The sequence below is a fragment of the Grampus griseus genome (assembly GCF_964374135.1).
Source record: "Grampus griseus genome assembly, chromosome: 12".
Lineage (NCBI taxonomy): Eukaryota > Metazoa > Chordata > Mammalia > Artiodactyla > Delphinidae > Grampus > Grampus griseus.
The window spans coordinates 62,524,361-62,539,412 of record NC_139006.1 but is presented as its reverse complement, the minus strand read 5'-3'; the positions used below and the strand labels follow the sequence as shown (position 1 = coordinate 62,539,412).

Genomic DNA, 15,052 nt, shown 5'->3' with positions numbered 1-15,052 from the left:
AAAATTACTAATATTCACATACATGTTACATATACATTAATAAAATCATTATGTAGAGTATATTCCTGTTTGTGGATCAAAGTTTTATGTATTGCTCCAGCACTGTCCATTATGTTTTAACGCCACCTTGCTCTTTTTTTTTTTTTTTTTTTTTTTGCGGTATGCCTCTCACTGCTGTGGCCTCTCCCGTTGCGGAGCACAGGCTCCGGACGCGCAGGCTCAGCGACCATGGCTCACGGGCCCAGCCGCTTCGCGGCATGTGGGATCTTCCCGGACCGGGGCACGAACCCGTGTCCCGCGCATCGGCAGGCGGACTCTCAACCACTGCGCTACCAGGGAAGCCCCACCTGTGCTCTTATGTCACAGCTGCTGTTGAGAGCCAACATGTGTTCATGTTAAAGTGAAGACTGTTATGAAAGAGGAGAGTGAGTGGAGTACTGTGTAGTGAGTAGCTGCCGTATAGTTGTTTGGAAACTTAGTGAACTTAACGACTGACAATGCCCAGTGGTACAGCCCTTCTCTCCTGTGAACTAACAGCCAGATTGTTTGTAATTTCCCGTGCTATTTAAAACAGGGTTCTCATGTATCAGCCATCTTCTGTAAGGGTGCCCAGTGTGACTTCGGTTGATCCTGCTGCTATTCCGCCTTCATTAACAGACTACTCAGTACCATTCCACCACACGCCAATATCAAGCATGTCATCAGATTTGCCAGGTATGTGAAGAGGTGTTTTGTTTTTTTATCAAGTTTTACCATTTCTTTTTATCTTAATCTGTGGAGCAAATATAATTTAAATATCTTAAATAGAAATGCTAAGGAAATTGCTAAGGAAAGGCTTCCTGTAAAGGTAGTATCTGTTTTAAATATATCACATTCAGTTCCTATCATTTTAACTATAGAGCAATCTGTAGATTTTGATGAGAGGAAATATAGTAGGAAAATTTTACAGAATTTATTCTTCCTCATAGAGAATTTATACTGGGAGACTCTTTCTTCGTTTATCATGGAAGCTTCACAGGTTAGGGAGACTGTTTTCTCATACTTTTTTTAGTAGCCCATCACTTCTTGGTATCCCATCACAACTTCAGAATATACTGGTGTACTGTGAGGTCAGTGTTGCCTACCAGCTTTGCCCTGTAAAAATAGGATCTACCTGCTGTTTCCCTAGAGCTCTGCCTAATATTGAGGGATATCTTTTATATGTATGTTAACTCAACAGTTAAAAGCTTCAAGGCTGCTTGAATAACCTTAGTACCAAGACGTATGCAGCCAAGGCCCTACTATAAAATTAAAGCTTTTTCCTCCCTCCCTCTTTTTCTCTCCCTACATAGCCATTGTTTTTGCAGACATTTTTTGGTCGATCAAATTTGAGCAAGTTAGTACCAGTGACTCTTAAATTCATGACTTCCCTTCTCTTTGAAGGGCCCTTTTAGTGGAATACAGTCACCTCCTCCTGTTAATTTTCTGGATTTAGGAAATTAATTTTGACCTATGATTTATTCTTCTTGCCCCTCTTAGTAAGGTCTTTATTTTTAAGCACAGTGTATATTCTGTTGGGCAGAGTTTGTGTTGTTGAAAAAGTTGATAGTTGTGTACTCTGCCCCAGTGTAATTTTGTCACTTGAAATTTGTTCAGCATTTATTCAGTTTGAATAAAATTTAATGGAAAAGAGTAGACTAAAAATAGTATCCATCAAAAAAAATGTTAGATACCTTTTGCTTCTTAAATGTGTTTACTCCACATGTACTTTGGGAATTGGTATTTTAAAAAATTGTTTGTAAACCCAGCTAGCACCAATTATAGAGTATTTGTTGATACAAAGCTTGATGCTGAGTTACAGGTGAGGTTTCATGGTCCTAAGAAAGATGGAAAGTCAGAGAGTCTTAATTCCTTACCGCCATGTTTTGCTTTAACTGTGGCTAGTTTCAAATGAAGTTGAAGAGTGTCCACATGTCATCTTACAAACAAGCATTCCAGAAGGATTTGTTTCCTAAAGATCTTGAATTAAAAATCCTGAAAAAAGATAATGAACGTTCTGTGTTTTTACTAAGTGACTCTGGCCATTTAGCGATAGAATAGTTACAATGTACAAATCACTTGCCCTGTTAGTTTTTGAGTTATGTGAGTTTGGATGAATTTTTAATTTCAGGGAATTTATATTATTTCAAAATTTGGGCATAAAGTCAGCCTATTTACTTTATAAAATGTACAGATTTGAGAAAAACAGTAAAATATGTTAACTGTGTATTTCATAAAATGCATTTCAAGCTGACATTAAGGAACTAAGACTAATATCCAGGGCTGATATTTAGCCAATATAAGCCAATATAGTGATACTAATTATTAAAATGTTGAAAGGCTTTCTTATCAGTTGATAAACAGAATAGAATAGGAACTGTTGTACTTTAGAAGAGTTACCAGTTTACCGTCATCTATGAATTATGTAGCAGTTACTACCTCTAAGTAGTTTAGTTTTTACTTTGGTTTTACTGTTAATATGCTCTTTTGTAATTAGTAATTACTTTGGGGATTTTTTGTGCATAATTTTTATGTAATTAGTCATACTGTACAGAGTTTTGATATTTATAAGTTTAATAATTTATAATAAAATATTAAATAGAACACTAAGAATGGAGAGATGACAGACTTTTAATACATTTCTTAACATTCCTTTTAAACATCATAAACATGAATCTTCTGAATCTGCAGGAGAACAAAGAAGAAATGATATTAATAATGAACTGCAGCTTGGAACATCTTCTGATACTGTGCAACAGTGAATGCAAAATAAATAATTTGTATTTATGGAATGGAAAACAGCTTGATTATTTCATGAAAAAATATGACTGCCTTATTATTGCTAGTGCCATATTTGTCAGGTGGGAATAGTGCTCAAAAGTTGTATCATTAAAATCTGAAAGTGCTAAACATTTACATATTTAATCATGTAGGAGTTATGTTTTGTTAAAGTTCATGGCTCAAGTAAGGAGAATGTGTTGTTATTAATAAGATATACAGAGTCAGTTTCACATGAAGAAGCATTTAAAATCTAAAACGACAATTTTATCAGTATTGACAAAAGCATTTAGAATGTACCATCAGAATTTTTAGCACTGCCTGCTTTTTAGTTAAAGATGAGCATTTTCAACTGTGGAATACTTAGGAGGGCCTAAAAATACGTCAGTACAACATATCATTGCAGTTCAAACTTACGGTGAAATAAGAAAACAGCATTTTACTAAACTTAGAAAATAAGGCAATAACATTTGATCACTGTTCATGAAACATCATCTATTTCATGTAAGGGTTTTAATAGTCTGTACTTACAAAGAATTGCAAGACATTGTTTGTAATCTTTTTTTAATAGGAATAACATCTGAAATACTATATCGAACTTCATTGTTACTGTTTGAGAAAAATGGTTTCAGTGAGAAATATTTACATTAAAAACATTATTGAATTTTGTGTATACAGCATCTGTGTAATGCTAGGGAGACAATGGGTTTCAACCAAAATTTCAGAAAAGTTTCTAGACATTTTATTATGGCATTGTATAAGTTACCATATTCAGTTATCCCTGGATGAGGTGTCAGAAGATACAGATCAAACAAATCTCTTAAAATGTTTTATCAGTAGACTATATATCTACTAGCACACATGAAATAATCATCAAAGAGAATTGCAGTACATCTGAAGAGATGGGAATTGAAATAATGAAAATATGGAGACACTTGGCACCTCCTCGATGGGCAGTCTCCAGTGCTAGAACTACAAAAGCAGCTTGAAAATTATATCAAGCCTGTGTATTTATTTAAACTGAAGTTACAAAATGGGAATAAACTTTAGAAAATGAGCATTTTGAGTGATTTGGCTGCAATACACAATATTCCAACAGAAATAGCAATACTTTCTGTAGCTTTATAAAGAAATTTTGTTATTCAAATGGACTGAGTTATTCAACAAACATTAAAAGTGATTGAATATTTGAAATTAAATAAGCTTTTAAAAGCAGAAGTTATTATATAAATAATGTTATATACCATTTGAAGCAAAACAAAATTAATACAATTAAACCAATAAAATGATATGCAAATAAACTCTTTTTGTGACGTAGTCCATAATAGAAATGTTGAATGTATAAAACTCTCAGAAGGTGTTATAAGGGCTAGACAAATTGTGAATTACTGTTCAGCTGAAGCAGAGAGAGGATTTACTGGACAGTATCATTAGTGTGAAGAGAAACTCTTTGCTTATTGAGATATGTTACCTACTTAGTATCAATTTAATGGGGAGCTCCTTGGAAAAGTTTGTTGTGATTCCAGTGTTGGCCCAAACCTTGCTGTATCATATAGCTAGTGATAGGCATATGAAATGAAAAATACCAGCAGTTTTCAAAAATGCTTTAGAAATTAAATGACTTCTTTCAAATGATTGGTGCTACAGCTTGTATTACTTGATAAGTATTTTTATCATACCCTTATTTAGAGATTATCAGGGAATAAATATACTTTAACATTTTGATTTATAAATTTTTCATACTGGTTATTAAGTATTTTAAATATTTCCCACTAATATTCTCTCTTTAGAGTAACAGTCTAGTATTAGAGTACACTCTGTATGATTATTATACTTGAGGTGACATTGAATACCAGCATATAAAAATTCACAGAATGGATAGAAATTGGCACGTCTTAGTAACGTACACCTGATATGTGATTTTTTATTTTTTTTTAATGTTTTGAAATTTAGTCAAACAGAGGTCTGTGGGGACTGACCTTGAAGTTTATTGCTAGATTTTTCAGACCTGAAATATTTTATTATTTATTGTTATAACTTTAATATTTCAAAATGGTATTACTGGGCAACGTTTTACCACAGTTCTATTTCAAAAGCATAACTGGAGAATCCCAAAGCTTTGGTTTAGAAAACTGCATTAGCTTATAACCCAGCAAACCTTGGTAAGATTTAGCTTGTTAGTGAGCAGCAGTTAGCAGGTGCTTGCTTTGTGCAGCACGTTGAACTGTGTACTGCTACTCTTGTTGTGGGAACCGGGGAACAGAGCTGTCCATGAAATAGACATTTATCTGCCTGAGAAGTGATATTTTAGATGAAGCTCAGTGTGGTGTATTTCTAAAAAATAAATGTGAAGTACCTGAAGAGTCTTAAGTATGGTTTTTTAATGGTCCGAATCCAGATCATCATTTTTTCATTTTATTGCTTCTCATTCTGCTAAGTGATAAAGGGGGAAAGTTTGCTTTGACTAGTCCTATTTATCTGAAAAATTTTGGACTGCCCCCTTTAAGTCTCCGGGAGGCGGTTTTTCTAGTTGTTTTGTTAGGAAATATGTTCATTTTTGGGTTTTATCCACATAAATATCCTGATTGTGGTATAGACCTTCCCTGTGGCAGAATGGTAAGACCTTAACCCAAATGTTTTATGACTTAAGATAATAAAAAATGATTTAGGGAAATAATTCTTGTCTCCAACATATGAGACAACTATTAACAGAACATTTTTGTTTTAGGTTTGGATTTTCTTTCCCTTATTCCAGTTGATCCCCAGGTATGTATCCTGAATTTAAGCAACTAATTTGTATTTGATTGTTGGTTGTGTCATACTAACTAAAAATGACCAGTTGCATAAAATCAGGACAGTCAACTCTCAGTTACTTAAATTGATGGAAAGGAAATACTATATAAATATTTCACAATTTTACTTGGAGGGATGAAGCTGCTAGTTCTCAGTTTATTATATTTTGGCCTTTAATACTGGAAGTTTAAATTATATTTTATTTAGTTTAATATAATCAGTTGGCATTTCTTACGAGCATTTGAGTGATTAAAATGAGGGGAAGCAGTGCTCAATGACTGGAAGTTAAAACCTTATAGAGACAAGTTGTAAAACACTTGCTCTATACATAGAAAATAGCTGATGCTGATTAAACAAACTGAATCATTAGCTTGATTCTTCCTTGTTTTTAAAGGCAGTCAGATTCAGACTTTGGAGATGCCCTAATCTAAAATTGCTATAAACCAGTCATTCCTGTTTTCTTTGTCAGAGATAAGAAACTCTAGTATCCCAGCGTCCCAACATGAAGACCTTGCAATGAGTGTGGACTCCACTGATAAGGCTTATAGCAGAGGCAGAGCAGAGGAGGAAAAGGCATGGGAAAAGCTGAAGGGAAGAGCAAAACAGAGAAAGAGACTTTGAGAGAAGTGTTCAGAGTAGGGAGGGATAGAGGACGAGCCATGCACCACTGCTTTGTAGGCTGCTCAGAATCAGCTAACCACAGGTCTTGTATCAGCTTCCTGATTCAGTACTCTGTATTTGATCACATAAACAGCACTGGAAATTTGGGCCCAAGGTAACAGGCACAGAATGAGGAGTTTCTTCTTCTCACCCTGAGTTGACTTTGTTACAGCAGTAGATTCTATAGCAAAATATCTGTCTGTTTTTTAAGGAAATAGATTCTTCAGGCTTAAAGTATTACTGTTTTTAATGTGAATCATCCTTTTTTAAAAAATCTTTTAACCTAGAGGATTTTGATTTTATAGGGCTATTTAGCATGCTTGGTGTCAGGCTAACTTGTTGCTAAGCCAAATGAAGGGTGAGGTTGTGCTTTCAGTTTTCCTTGAATCCTTAGATTTGTTCTACTTTACCTCCACATTGCCCCCTTAATCCCTGTTATCCTTATGCAGATGTGTTCAAATTACACATAAAGGCTACAGAGTTAGATTGGCTGCAACCTGAGTATTGTAAGATTTCAAGATGTAGAGGCTATTGATAGCAGGACTGTAGTATCTAGCATTCATTATACAAATGAAGAAGGGTACCTTTTTACTCCTAGGTGGTCAAAAACTCCCTCAGAGGTAGTAGAAATAAAATGTTAACTTTCTGGGCTTTTTCCAGATTCTTGGCTCAATTTTAGTGGAAAATTAGAAATTGATTTTAAAGAAGTTTAATACCTGACAATGCAACTCTCTTTAGAGGTTCTTAGAAGCTCTTTAAGAACTCCCCTTGAATGTCTTTGTGCCTGGCATTCGTTTTGTTGATGAACCAAGACAATTGTCCATCCTAAACATTAAGTTACTTTTTTAAAAGGCACCCTGAAGTTTAGTTGTTGCCCTTCCACTGACTGGCAGCCTTAAACCTGGGGCCGTTGTTCCCATTTTATGGTCTTTTAGAAGATCATGTAGTCTAAACAACTTCAGTTTTAAATTTCTGTTTTTAATATCTCTGATGATAGGCTGAATAATATATAGAATTGATAATATTGATCGGATATCCTTACTGATCTTCCTTCATACAGTCAATCTAAACACAGGCTTAGGACCTCTTTTGTAATGTATACTGGACCTCACTTAACTCACTCAAGTCAGTGCAGTTGTCTCTCACATAAAATATTCTATGGTGATATAAAGCTTTTAGCTCTTGTCTCCCTCTGTTCCTCCAGGTCAATATTAGAGCACTAAATTCAGGTCGGAATTAGTTTGGGAATCAGCAACTAAGATGTTAAAGAAACCAGAAATTTGAACAGTTGGAAGGGGGTGTCAAGCAAGCATCTCAAAGGAAATTAGATTAGATTAGATTTCCTTTAAGATTTATTCCAAAATTTTGTGAGTACCTGAGATGACTCTCTTTCTGAGCATCCCGTGGTAGTTAGCTACCATGTAGTCTCTATGTTAGAATGTATGCTATCTTCTAATTACACAGGTTCTGTTACGTGTATGTACAAAGGAGTCAGATGCTGCCTTCCCGCTGATCAGTCTTAACATTATTCCTTAAGGGTCTGATTAATACTAAATTTTGAGAGAATTATTGAATTTTGCATTAGCATTTTTCTTAACACCATTAAAAATAAGTTTATTAGCCTTTTACAGTGTGTTTTAAATCTGGTATAAATACATTTAGTGAGCAAATTCTTTTTGAGATTAAGTATGAGTCATAATTTTGGGGCCAATATTTAGTATTAAATAACTTTAGTTATTGTTGACATTTTTGTACTACTACATATTTGGTCACAAATTCTGTGAGTTTTGAGACAATCAGGAATATGCTGCACTCACAAAATAATGTAAAATGTTAAAATTCATGCCACCTTCCATACAAAGATGTGAAGTTTTGAGAATTTTTTAAGTCCCGCTGAGATTTAAATATGTGGCTATCACTTGTGCATATCTAACAATTTCTAGTCTCTATATTTAAAATCAATGTAGCCTCTTCCTCATCGACATCATTGTTTGTTTCAAGCAGTACTGTCCTCCTATGTTTTTGGATAGTCTCACCTCACCCTTAACAGCAAGCAGTACGTCTGTCACCACCACCAGCCCCCATGAAAGCAGTACTCATGTTAGTTCATCCAGCAGCAGGAGTGATACAGGGGTCATAACCAGCAGTGGAAGTAACATTCCTGACATCATCTCATTGGACTAAAGGAGGACTCACTCGATTCTAGGAATCATTCATTAAAACTGCTGTTTCTTGGATCTCTGGTCCGTGGAAGCTATTTTTTTGGTAACGATTACTTTGATATTTATTGAAGTGTCAAATGGATTCTTTTGCCTTCTGAGAGATGAACACAGATGACTGCAGCAAGAACCACATGACATGCAAGGATTTTTCTTATTCATGCTGTACTCTGAGCATCAGATACATTCAGCTGTAACTGCATCTTCTTGAGAGATGGATTTCAATTTCATATGATACTGGTTGGATTCTACAAATCAGTTAAAATTTTTTTTGTTGTAATAAACAGCAATAAAGTTATGTAAATATTCAAGTAAACTTTTTTCTAATTAAAAAAACATGTAATCAGTGATTCTGAAATGACAAGTTTTGTTTAATCTGATGTGAAGGAAAAATATATGGAAAGAAGTTACGTTTGCCAAATGAGCCCTTTCCATGGAGATTTGTTCTATTTCGTTGAAGTAATGAAGTCTTGATAAGTGGCCAAAGCTTGGGTTCCACTTTTCTTCCTGCAGTTCCACTTTTCTCCCCGATTCCATCAAAGAAAAATGGCCTTTGTGTTAAGCATTTTCCCCTGGTTGTTGTTTACACTTTGGTATTGTGTGCTGATGAATACAGAGTGAAGTTCTGGGATTTGGCTTTTCTTTATTATTAGTGATTATGTTGAAGAAACCCTATGCAGAGTCTTCCCTGATGTAATGTGTGTTATTTTGGTAATCATACATTCTTATTCTAGAGATTTCTATAAATTGGGGGCTTACCTTCTCAAAAATAAATTCCCTGCAGCCATCAAATGAAATGTTTTTAGATTAAGGTGTGGGCTGGAATGTTTGTTAGAATTTTGTTCACACTGTCTAGAAATATTGAGAGGTTGGAGGCAGTGGAAGAACAGATTTAGGGGTGGTGGGAATAGCAAAGTTTGATTTCTTCCTAAGAACTTCTTTTGCTCGTTTATTTTACAGGATAATGTACAGATCTGTGTTGAAACTTTTCAGTTTAGTAACACTGACAAAGAAAATATGTTTTAGATCTCATTTTTCTCATAGCAGTGATTTTCAAACTTAAAGAACAAACAGTAGCAAGGGGATGGGGATGGCATCAGATTTCCCTTTCATTTTTTTAAAAGGAAATCTTTCCTGAAGCCACAAAAGACAAAACAGAATTAGAAATGTTTGAATATAAGAAAGGTTTGAAGAGGAGAGGATGGGCCTGAAACCCACTTTGAAAACCACTCTTTTACTGTGTGTTTGGTTTTAAAATCTCTCAGAAAACTCTTTTACCCTTAGAGAAACATTTTTATCCAAATTTTATACTTTGCTTTCATTTGGCTGCAGAATTTTGAGTTCTGAAGGACTTAATACTTCCCTAATATTTAGCTTTCTCTTCTTAAGCTGTATCTACTTTAAAAATAAACCTGTGTTAAAAATGATTAATCTAACTGATTTCTCAAGCTGAAGTGCCCAGATGAAGAGTCCACCAATTTCAGTTAGGATAGGGAACAATCTGGGTTGGTGCAACTCCAGGGAGCTGACTTGTCACTGCTTGGTTTTTCACACCTTCTCAAGTTCTCATGCCGCACCCCCCGCCCCCGCCCCCGCCCCTGTGCTCTTTTTGTACTCATTTAATTTCATGTGATTTTCTACATCATCCCTTCTTTGGCTGCATTATCCCCTTAATGTATTATCCCTTTGGGAGAGTTATAAGCATGGAAAACGAACCTGAATCTTCTTGCAGTAGTTGCATCATAGTTGCCAGTTTTACCTTCTTCGTCCACGTTACAGTCCTTTGGTCCAGATACAGAATTTCTTCCTAGTAAAATTTTATGTTGCTGCTCTAAATATGGATGCAAGTTCTGTTAACTCTGTAATCAGATAGAAAAAATAACCTGATTTGTGTGGTATAATTTGTTAATAAAGAAATGCTGTATATTTGTTACCATTTTGTTACCCTTTAGATGCTCAGAGACCCTCCCCTCCCCAGTTTAACCAACAGTTTTATCAGGTAAATGAAAAAAATTAATAGAAATTAGTTTATTTACTTGGTTCTTGTAAATGGTACCTCTGTGCTTTTATAGTTGTGCTTTGTTTCCTTTTCACTGTTTTATGTGAACAGTTTTATTGTTCATTTTTGGTGCTTTACACTGAATTACATAAATTTTTAATTTATCTCATACAGGCGACTAACATTTTTTAAAATATACTTTTAAGTTTATAATCTTAAAATTGAGACTTTTGTGTATGTATATTTGAAGGTGAGTACTTTTCTTTATGCTTTTGGCCCTGTGACAACAACATGCTTATTAAGCCACTGTCCTTTTTTTAGAATGGTCACTAAATATTTTTTATTGAGGCTCTGATTTTGTAGCAGTTTCTTTTACTAGTCCAGATACCTGCTCAACCAAGTATAATTCAGTCTCAGAGGAGGTCATCTATAGCTGTTACTTAGATGTCAGCCAACCAGTGACTATGTTCAAGGAAAGGAACTGCAGTTATTAGTCTCTTACAAACACTTAGCCAACCTGTATTTTTATCTTTATTCACATAGAAATGTTAAAGGATTTCCTTGCTTTGGTAACTCGTGACAATGTAATGGGTGCTGAATGTAGCTTCACACCTAAGGTCTGCTTACATTCACTGACTTTCTGACCCTTAGGTGAGCCGCTTTAGGATTCTGTTTCCATTTCTGCCCAGAAGGTATAAATTCTTTGCATCTGTCATGGAATAATTATAAAGGCCAAACAAAACAGTAGAATCAGGAAAGCTAGAATGAAAATCATGATTTGGGGAAAGAGTGTGAGTATAAATAAGGAGATCCATAACTCTTGGTATAAAACAAGTTTCCCTAGGGTAGACACTTAAAGAATTTGAAGAAAGGTAAGATGTTGGATTTTAGATGAATGATATTCAACAGAGACTATTCTGACTTTGGATTCTGACCTTTGAACCATTCTGCCTTCAGACGAGTCTTGGACATCCGTCATTTAGTAACTTAGTTGTCTGCTTTTCTTCTGCCAAAAAAGTATTTATTGTTACATTTTGTCTTTTTAAGTAAAGTTGAATTTTATAAAGCATTAGTTCTCAGCTTTGTCTTTCATTTCTCTCTAGCCCCCAATGGGTGTAAAAAAAAAAAAAAAACTCTCCCCCACCCCCAAGTAAATGCTTTTGTTTTCCTAATCTTTTTCATCTTGGAAAATGTAGAGCAGTATGCCATTTAAACTTCGGTCTGACATTGTATTTTGTGACCGTGGATCTGTGTCTTGTGGGAGCATGGAGTTGTCATTTAGGTTGGTGATTGATGTCTGAACCTGATTCACCATCTTTTCTGCTGCAGTTCTACATGAATATGGTGAAACTTGTGGAAAGAATTTAATACTTCCTCTGCTTTTTTAAGAATGACTGGTTTGTAAGCCCCTGCTTTTTTGTTGTTAAGAACCACGCTCCAATTCCTAGGAGAAACAGATTAGGCTAAATATAAATGCCCATTCTTTAATGCTTGCCTGACTCAATAATGGTTTTTTTCTGTTTATGTTTAGTAATACATGCTTATTGCGGGAAATCTAGACAATACAGAAAAGGGGAAAAGGGCACTTTACTGTTTTTGCATATTTCTTGCCAGTCTTTTAGCTACTTGTCTGCGATTTTACATAGTTTCATTCATTCTCGGTATAATTTGTGCCTTGATTTTTTTCTCAATCTACAGGCATTATTCCATGTCATTAAAAACTATTCTGTATGGATGTGCCATGCTTCCTGTTACCTTTCCCTGTTGGACATTTTAGGTTGCATCTCATGATGCAGTGTTACAGTTCATGTCTTTGTGCATAAATGATTTCCTTAGAATAAATTCCTAGAGGTGAATTTCTGAGTCAAGGATGTAAATACTTTGTAGTTTTTGATTCCTGTCATTTTTCCAAGTGGTTTTACTAAGTTATACTGTAACCATTTGGTATGAGAAGAACTGTCTAACCATAGTTTCCAAGAATATGTGCTATTTAGCTCTATGCAGACATCTGCATTAAGACCCTCCACCTTCTGACCTTGGTGAGCTGGGGAAACTGATTTGGAGATAATGGGCAGAGACTTTCCTGGAATGTCTCAGTTTCAAATATATGTATCTGATATGTTCCAGAAACACCTACATAAGGATATCCAAATGATTTTTTACATAGTTTTACTTGCACTATGAAGTAGCCCATTGTTACACTACATTTTCTGTTTTTAGTTAGAAAATCTTGCCTTTTCTTAAATCTTTTGTGCCTTGGGCCAGCCCTTGGTAGCCAGCTCTCTTTTTTTTCCTCTTCCTGTAGGCTCCATTTTGGCCTTTCTGAGCTCCCCAAAGCCAGTAGGATCTTCTGAGCCAGAGGCAGTCCAAACCAAACTGGAAGAGTGGTAAGGCTGAAACAACAAAAGCAGAGCTAAGCTTTGCTTTTTCACTTTGTCTTTTTGTGTTTTCAGTCCCATATTGGTGTTCTCAGGGCCGCTCTGGGGAAAGAAAAACAGATTGCTATCTTCGGATGCTCAAGGTATTATTTTCTTGATTGGCATACCACATTTCCCAGGCTGCTTTTTCTTTTTGAATGGATTTGAAGGCTGCTTTTGTGTTCTCAAAGCTCAACTCTTTTTATGTGAAGAAGAGTGTTGTTGTGTTGTAAAATATCCCTCTTATTTTGGCCTTCATCAAACTATTCAACAAATATTCAACGTGTTTTGTAAGTGTATGTGGGGTAGAGTAGTATAAAAGATCTGGTCCCATACTTCAAAAGGGTTATAATCAAGTTTTCAAAGCTCAGGAATTCTTACCTACTAACAGACATGCTAAGAACCTTACAAAAATGTCACATTCCTTACCATGGTCCTTCAAAGGAAAGTAGTATTGTCTCTGTTTTGCAAAGGAAGAAACGTAAATTTCGCAGTGGACTTGGCAGCCTGAAACAGACGTACCTCCAAAGCCTTCTGACTAAACTGAAGTGACACTAATTAGGTAGGCTATTTGGGAGACTGATACGGTAATCTAGACGTAAAATTATGAGAACTGATTTCAGGTGATGGCCACAGGAATAAGGAAGGAGGGGGTGCTGGAGCCATTTCAAAGGAAGACTCAAGATTCAGTGTCTGAGTGGTTATAGGAGTAAGGGCTGAGTCCATTTCTCAAGCCTGGGTAACCAGGATAATGGTGATATTACGAGACAGGAGGCAGTTAGACTGGACGTTAGTCATTTAGGGGAGACAGTGGTGAGTTTGATGGGAAGGGTGAGATTTCAGAAAGGGAGTGTCCAAGAAGCTTATCTGTTCTGCAGTCGTAAGTGCAAACTTCCCTTGTCCTCCGTTTTCACCTTCACTTGTCTCCCTTCTATATGTATTCTAGTCACTCCCAATTGCCTACCCTCCCGCTCTCCTCCCTAATCCATGCTTGGCTGCATGTCGTTCTTTTGATTTTTCTCTTGACTGCCTTGCCTTAACCAGTTCGGCTGTCACCTGAAGGCCTGCCGTAGCCTGGAGCTCTCACCAGTGTGGGCTGCGTCCACATTCCATGTATCTCAGGAGATGGTGGTTGCTGCCCTTCCTCTCTATTGTAATGTCTAAATAATTTCTCCGAAAGCTTCTGACAAAAATCTGCCCCTTTTGCAGCCTATGCCAAGAAGTTATACTATCAGTTACCTCTACTCTTGCCACTGATCACTCCTTTGATTTCCTGAAGGCCTCACTTCCTAACTCACAGCACGCTTTGCCATCTCCGATTCTTTCGTATTCTCAGTATCTTCAGTGTTCTGGTGGATGATCCAACGCCCTGGCCAGTGAGATTTTTGGTTACCTCACCTTCAACATTTTCTTCCATTGAAACTCCCTACCACTGTTTAACCCTTTGTTTTCTTTGTACTTCTTGTCCAACTTAGACTCCTTCATTATCACAGCCTTCAACATGTCCTCAGACCCAGTAGAATATACAGATAAGTGAATAGGGAGATTACAGTGCAGTGGTAAAAGGTACAGGGTGCTATAGGAGCACACAGATAGAGAACTAAGAATGTTCAGGATAGCTAGAAATTTGCTAAGTAATATTAAGAGAAGTATGTAAGATATGAAAAGCCTTGTAAAATAGCAAGAAGTCATTGAGTTTTCATGATCATTCACAGTAATGAGCGTTTCTTGAGTTTGATACGATTATCTCCATTCTACAAATGTGGAAACAGATTCTGAGAGGGTAAGTGACTTGCCTAAAGTCATGTAGATCGTAAGCGGGGAGCCAGGCTTCATACCCAGTTTTTAACTACCTTCTCAGAGAGGCCTTCCTTGACCATTCTATCTAAAAAGGAGGTGTTTCCTAACTATTCTAATCTTACCACTGTTTATATCCTATATGGCAGATAGCACAACCTGTGTTTATTTTATGTATTAGTTTACTGTGTATTGTCTGTTTCCCCTGCTAGATTGTAAGCTCCATGAGGGCAGGGGTGATATCTTATTTCACTTGCATCCCAGAGCCTAACATGGTGTGGCGCATAGTAGGTGCTCAATAAATATTTGTGAATGAAGAAATGGTGGATCGTCCTTTGTATTTGACTTACGCTGACTGTGGAAATCACTTG

At 36.1% G+C, this 15,052-nt stretch overlaps 1 protein-coding gene across 6 annotated transcripts in view; it reads left to right on the top strand.

The window, feature by feature from the left end:
- Nucleotides 1–11,472, top strand: part of PIAS2 (protein inhibitor of activated STAT 2) — a 92,530-nt gene extending 81,058 nt beyond the window's left edge. For 2 of the 6 annotated variants that reach the window (XM_082667460.1, XM_082667462.1), the window contains exons 12-14: nt 575–714; nt 5,525–5,562; nt 8,251–11,472. In XM_082667460.1, the coding sequence (XP_082523586.1) occupies nt 575–714; nt 5,525–5,562; nt 8,251–8,433 (361 nt within the window). In that variant the 3' untranslated portion in view covers nt 8,434–11,472. Of the gene's footprint in view, nt 1–574; nt 715–2,709; nt 2,880–5,524; nt 5,563–8,250 lie in introns of all 6 variants that reach the window. The other 4 variants (XR_014297532.1, XR_014297533.1, XM_082667463.1 and 1 more) reach the window with 4 other exon arrangements.
- Nucleotides 11,473–15,052: the final 3,580 nt, after the last annotated feature.